The sequence below is a fragment of the Brachyistius frenatus genome, unplaced genomic scaffold (assembly GCF_029030835.1).
Source record: "Brachyistius frenatus isolate BFR_SWC_R1_liver_20210118 unplaced genomic scaffold, ASM2903083v1 Contig_62, whole genome shotgun sequence".
NCBI classification, from domain to species: domain Eukaryota; kingdom Metazoa; phylum Chordata; class Actinopteri; family Embiotocidae; genus Brachyistius; species Brachyistius frenatus.
The window spans coordinates 813,558-820,108 of NW_027210661.1; the positions used below are offsets into that span (position 1 = coordinate 813,558).

Genomic DNA, 6,551 nt, shown 5'->3' on the forward strand with positions numbered 1-6,551 from the left:
CTTAGTCCTTTTACTTGCTTAGACCAAGGGAAGAAAATTACTTAATGCAACATTGACTGGTTTTTAAAATGTAGCTATAATAACACGTTTTGTTTATTGAAATAACGTGTTACGTTACAAATTGCTTGTAGCCGGCACAGACTGTCATTAGAAGTGCTTGATATGAATAAGGCTAACTATTAATGCGAGATAATGCGGATGACCAAAGTGCGAAGGTGAGCTGATGAGCGTTTTTTATTGTAGTATTTGCTTTGTTCCAACTGAAACGATGGCACATTATTTTCAAAACAGGCATCACTGATGGTCTAATTATGTCTGATCATCATAAAATACTGGATTATGAGAAATTGTCACGAAATTATAAACAGGACTGCGTGAATTGTTGAAATCTTTTTTTTTTTGGGAGATTATTGGTTTTCAAAGGAAAGCACTTTTTTTTAAACCTTTATTTAAATGACTTTAAGAAGCAACAGTTTGAATGTTACCATGTTTTGTTGCATATTTCCTATTCTAGAGGAGCTTCAGAGGGTAAGGTACAAGTTTGTGGAAAAAGTGTCCAAGGAAGTGATCTGTCAGCTCCTGGACGACCTTTTGAATGATCATGTAGTGAATGATGGTGAGAGTGAATCAATACTGGAGGAGAACCGGACCCGAGTAGAGAAGGCTCGCAGTCTCATTGACACAGTGAAGAAGAAAGGGGATGCAGCCAGTTGGAAGATGATTGCTCACCTTCAACGCCGAGACAATACACTTCACTCCCTGCTGGGTCTGTCCTGTAGTCAGCCTGCTTAGCCAGGTGAGTGATCTTCAAATTCATCTTATTTTAAATGAAAACATATTAATATCATGACTCCAGGTGAAAACAGAAACATAATAGAAATACCTCTTTTGAAACATTGATGTTGTGTTTTGTCATTCCCAGCTGCAGAGCCCAAAACGGACCAGAAGTGGTCAACCAAACTCACCCCGACCACCGAGGCATTTTGGAGGGAAAAACTGAATGACAAAAATGTTAGTAATGCACAAAAGCCATATCAAATTAAATATTTCATTACAACTTAATTGATAGATTTCTTTCAGCTATTTGCCCTTAGTGTAAGCAATAAAAAATAAAAATGTTATGCAATAAGTAGCCTATTTTTCACACATCTCAGTTTAGTTCACATTAATGTTTGTTGTTTAACAAGAATTTTTCTTATCAGAGTTTTTTAATGATCTTGTTTTTGTTTAACTTGCTCTCTTTAAATTTATTTTTCAGGTTTATCCTGCATTGAAAACATCCCTAGTAAAGCGAGTGGCCCTGCTAATCACTAAGATAAACACCACAGGGCAAGTGGTAATTGTGTTTCTGTTTTATCTTGCTTAATTTTGTACTCTTTTGAAACACACAGGTCATGCGCCGCTTTGAAGGAGATGTCTTCTCTGCCAGCAAAAGACAGATGCCAACCAAAGACAGATGCACGCTAACAAAACGCTTCTACTTCTTTCCTGGCCTTTCTGTAGTTTAACACCAAACTTTTAAGTGCCAATGTCTTTTTAATGAAAAACTTAAAAGATTGCATTTGCAATCAAAAAACAAATGTTTGAGTAAAACCATATGAACTGACAATAAAATGATCTGGGTTGTAAACAAATGATCACTTACAGTTTTGTTCAAAGACTTGAGAATTTTCCTTTTTTATTGTGTCACAAAAAATTGTAACTCCCAATCAGACCTCTTGTTGTGAGTTCAAAACTCTTGGTTGACAGGTGAATTGGGTGTAATGGACAGCATCTACACTAATGACGGAGACAAGAATTTCTTCTACATTTGACTGTAGAGGACTGTATGTTGAGCTACATGCTGGTCAGACATTATATTGCTCTTTTCTATTGAAATGCTTTCAAATGTAGCAGCATTATTATCACTATGAAATGGTTTCTATTATTTGTATTTCATGTTGCCATCTCTTTTTTTTAAAGAATGGCATAGAGGGCTGTCATCTTGTCATGAAGCCCTTCTCTAGGCTAAAGTTACACACACTTGGCTAGAGACATGACTAAGTTAGTTATGGTTAGCTACTCATGCAACCCGTTATCAGCAAAACGTGAAATAGATACACCAGTCCACTACAGCAAAACATGAAATAGCCACACTTTGGCCTCTCAGGGTTGCAGTTTCACGTTTTCCTGTAGTAGACGAAAAATGAAACCTACTGTATGCATACAGCCATGTGATTTACAGGAAAATGAAACTTTTAGGAAAAACACATGGTTGGAGTTAATAAAAAAGATCATTGCTTGGGTTACAACAACAACAACAACAACAACAAAAACATGGTTGAGGTTAGGAAACAAAAACCAACTTAAGAATATTATTGCCACCTCCTGGATTCAAACATCTGCCTTTTTTTGGTAACAAGGTACCTTACAGTCTGGAGGATAAAATGGCTTCTTTCAACTTAAAATTGTCTTTATAGATTTTTATAGAAAACACTACCTTAGTTGTAATTTCACCAACCTCAACTACGTTGGTCACAGAAAGCGTATGCAGGCTCGGGGACCCAAGAGGGTGTGGGTCTCTGTCCTGAAGCATCTGTTAATAATCCTCGGTGACAAGTCAGTCAAAAATGGCTGCGGTGAGAAGCAAATGACGATAAAGTGATGCAAAATGGTCAGACATGGTTATAAGAATTACACAGAACATGATAATACATGATAATGGAGTAAATGTGTATTTGAAACTTGTAATATTTTGTCTTGGTATAGGCAGAAGGTCATAAAAATTCAGTGTTTTCACTGAGAGGAAAGGGGAACTGCAGAGTCAAGACGAGAGCTGAAAGTGAAGTGGATATAGTCACCCCACGGAAATACATTTTAGCACTCAAACTGCACTTACTAAAATAGTCAGCGACCTCAGACTAAACTCGGATGAAAATAAAGTCGCAATTCTCATCCTCTTAAATTTAAGCACAGCCTTTGATACAACTGACCCTGATATCCTGATCAATTGTTGTGAGAAGTTGGTTGGTCTGTCTGACAGTGTCTTAAACTGGTTCCAAACATCATCAAGGCAGGACGTTTTATGTCAACATTGCAGAGCATGTGTCTAAGAAACATGACAGCTGCTTCAGGTGGTAAAGTTTTGCACTTGTGTGAAAGGTGCTATACAAATAAAATTATAGATAGATAGATAGATAGATAGATAGATAGATAGATAGATAGATAGATAGATAGATAGATAGATAGATAGATAGATAGATAGATAGATAGATAGATAGATAGATAGATAGATAGATAGATAAGGGACATTTTTTTCCGCTATTAGGTTATTATGAAGCTTCACTTTTAAAACACACCTCATGATCTCGCAGCACTAATAGAACTCCAAGTGGTTTTAGTCATAATTTAAAGTAGGTTGCTGGCACATACCCGGAAACCACAGTGGTTATCATCTCAGCCGTTACGCATTACGCACGACCCACACTGGTTGTAGGAAGCTGAGGAGTTTTCACATGTAACCTACCGACTTCAGTTTGAACAGTTTAGTGATACAATACTTGAGCTATGGCAGGTAAGAGTCCACGGTCTGGTCTAAATGTAGGACTACTTTGCAGGTCAGTCATCGTGGCATTCATGTGTTGGCGGCTTCAATATGCAGGCGATCAGCCATGAAACAAATACGGAAGTGGTCTGTGTTATGAAAGCAATGAGGACGACAGCGATCAGAAATATGTAATATGTATTCTTAGACTTTCTTAGATTAACAAAGAAAGCACATCAAAGAAAAGTCTCAGTATTTAGGTTTTGGTTTTGCATGGCACGTAAACTATAGTTTCAGTTTTATGGATTATCAATCCCGCCCGCACTGTGCTGTTACTTAGTCCTTTTACTTGCTTAGACCAAGGGAAGAAAATTACTTAATGCAACATTGATTGGTTTTTAAAATGTAGCTATAATAACACGTTTTGTTTATTGAAATAACGTGTTACGTTACAAATTGCTTGTAGCCGGCACAGACTGTCATTAGAAGTGCTTGATATGAATAAGGCTAACTATTAATGCGAGATAATGCGGATGACCAAAGTGCGAAGGTGAGCTGATGAGCGTTTTTTATTGTAGTATTTGCTTTGTTCCAACTGAAACGATGGCACATTATTTTCAAAACAGGCATCACTGATGGTCTAATTATGTCTGATAATCATAAAATACTGGATTATGAGAAATTGTCACGAAATTATAAACAGGACTGCGTGAATTGTTGAAATCTTTTTTTTTTGGGAGATTATTGGTTTTCAAAGGAAAGCACTTTTTTTTTTAACCTTTATTTAAATGACTTTAAGAAGCAACAGTTTGAATGTTACCATGTTTTGTTGCATATTTCCTATTCTAGAGGAGCTTCAGAGGGTAAGGAACAAGTTTGTGGAAAAAGTGTCCAAGGAAGTGATCTGTCAGCTCCTGGACGACCTTTTGAATGATCGTGTAGTGAATGATGGTGAGAGTGAATCAATACTGGAGGAGAACCGGACCCGAGTAGAGAAGGCTCGCAGTCTCATTGACACAGTGAAGAAGAAAGGGGATGCAGCCAGTTGGAAGATGATTGCTCACCTTCAACACCGAGACAATACACTTCACTCCCTGCTGGGTCTGTCCTGTAGTCAGCCTGCTCAGCCAGGTGAGTGATCTTCAAATTCATCTTATTTTAAATGAAAACATATTAATGTCATGATTACAGGTGAAAACAGAAACATAATAGAAATACCTCTTTTGAAACATTGATGTTGTGTTTTGTCATTTCCAGCTGCAGAGCCCAAAACGGACCAGAAGTGGTCAACCAAACTCACCCCGACCACCGAGGCATTTTGGAGGGAAAAACTGAATGACAAAAATGTTAGTAATGCACAAAAGCCATATCAAATTAAATATTTCATTACAACTTAATTGATAGATTTCTTTCAGCTATTTGCCCTTAGTGTAAGCAATAATTTTTTTTTTAAATGTTATGCAATAAGTAGCCAATTTTTCCACACATCTCAGTTTAGCTCACATTAATATTTGTTGTTTAATAAGAAGTTTTCTTATCAGAGTCTACAGTTTAATGATCTTGTTTTTGTTTAACTTGCTCTCTTTAAATTTATTTTTCAGGTTTACCCTGCATTAAAAACATCCCTAGTAAAGCGAGTGGCCCTGCTAATCACTAATATAAAGTTTACTTATGAGAATAACAGAAATGGAGCTGAAAAAGACCAGGAGAAAATGGAGGAACTGCTTTCAGATCTGGGGTATGAGGTGGTCAAACACACTAACCTCACTGGAAAGGTTCGTAATAAAATCTCAAATTTAAGAACACATACTTGGTATGTTATGATTCGGAAACTGAAGCTTTAACTTCCCGTGTTCTCACAGGCAATTGATGACGCTCTGATTAAGTTCTCTAAACATCAAAAAATCAAAGAGACAGACAGTGTGGTGGTGGTTATCATGTCTCATGGGAAACTGGGAGTAGTTTGTGGTGTCGATTGTAAAAAGGACATATCTGGTGACGAGAAACCAGATGAGTTCCCCATCAACAACATTTTCAAACACCTGAACTCAAAGGAATGTCCAGCGCTGTTGAACAAACCCAAGGTCATCATCATCCAGGCCTGCAGAGGAGGTGATTCTCATTTATTGTTGCTGGTACACCAAACCACAACTAGAATGAATTTAGGAATGTGGTAGTGCCTTCTTATCTTAAAATTATGTTGCATATCTTTCAGCTGAGAAAGGATCTGAACTTGTTAGTGATAATCCAAACCAAGATGTGCCACAGCCAGGTCCGTCCTCAAGTGCAGTTGAAGGAAATATAGAGGATGATAAAATGCGATATGTACACACAGAAAAAGACTTCACTTCTCTTCTTTCCTGCACCCCTGGTGAGTTTAACGGAAAGGTTATCAGATCTTATTCTGAAGCTTATAACTCAGTGAAGATAAACATTAATAATCTGCAGTGAAAACGGATGATAACAGTTACTGTGCTACATATCGTAAAAACTAAATGTATTTCCCATTTCTGAATTTTTTTATTCCTGCAGATACTGTGTCATATAGACACAGCGATCATGGGTCTTTCCTCATCCAGTATATTGTTGATGTATTCAACACCTGCGCACATGAGGATGACATTGAGGAGCTTTTCACAAAGGCAAGTTTTGCAAGTGCAAACTCTCTTATAGATCTAAGTGTGCATTTATAATGTGTGTAAGTGCAAAGTAATATCGGTGGTAAGGTAAACACCACAGGGCAAGTGGTAATTGTGTTTCTGTTTTATCTTGCTTAATTTTGTACTCTTTTGAAACACACAGGTCATGCGCCGCTTTGAAGGAGATGTCTTCTCTGCCAGCAAAAGACAGATGCCAACCAAAGACAGATGCACGCTAACAAAACGCTTCTACTTCTTTCCTGGCCTTTCTGTAGTTTAACACCAAACTTTTAAGTGCCAATGTCTTTTTAATGAAAAACCTAAAAGATTGCATTTGCAATCAAAAAACAAATGTTTGAGTAAAACCATATGAACTGACAATAAAATGA

General features: G+C 37.2%; 1 protein-coding gene across 1 annotated transcript; it reads left to right on the forward strand.

Annotated features, from left to right (window-relative positions):
- Window positions 1–3,440: 3,440 nt before the first annotated feature.
- Window positions 3,441–6,551, forward strand: LOC138625418 (caspase a-like). The gene is made up of 8 exons (XM_069706319.1): window positions 3,441–3,553; window positions 4,373–4,654; window positions 4,781–4,869; window positions 5,125–5,298; window positions 5,386–5,635; window positions 5,739–5,894; window positions 6,056–6,165; window positions 6,326–6,551. Exons 1-8 carry the CDS (start codon window positions 3,547–3,549, stop codon window positions 6,440–6,442), a joined length of 1,185 nt encoding a protein of 394 aa, XP_069562420.1. The 5' UTR covers window positions 3,441–3,546; the 3' UTR covers window positions 6,443–6,551.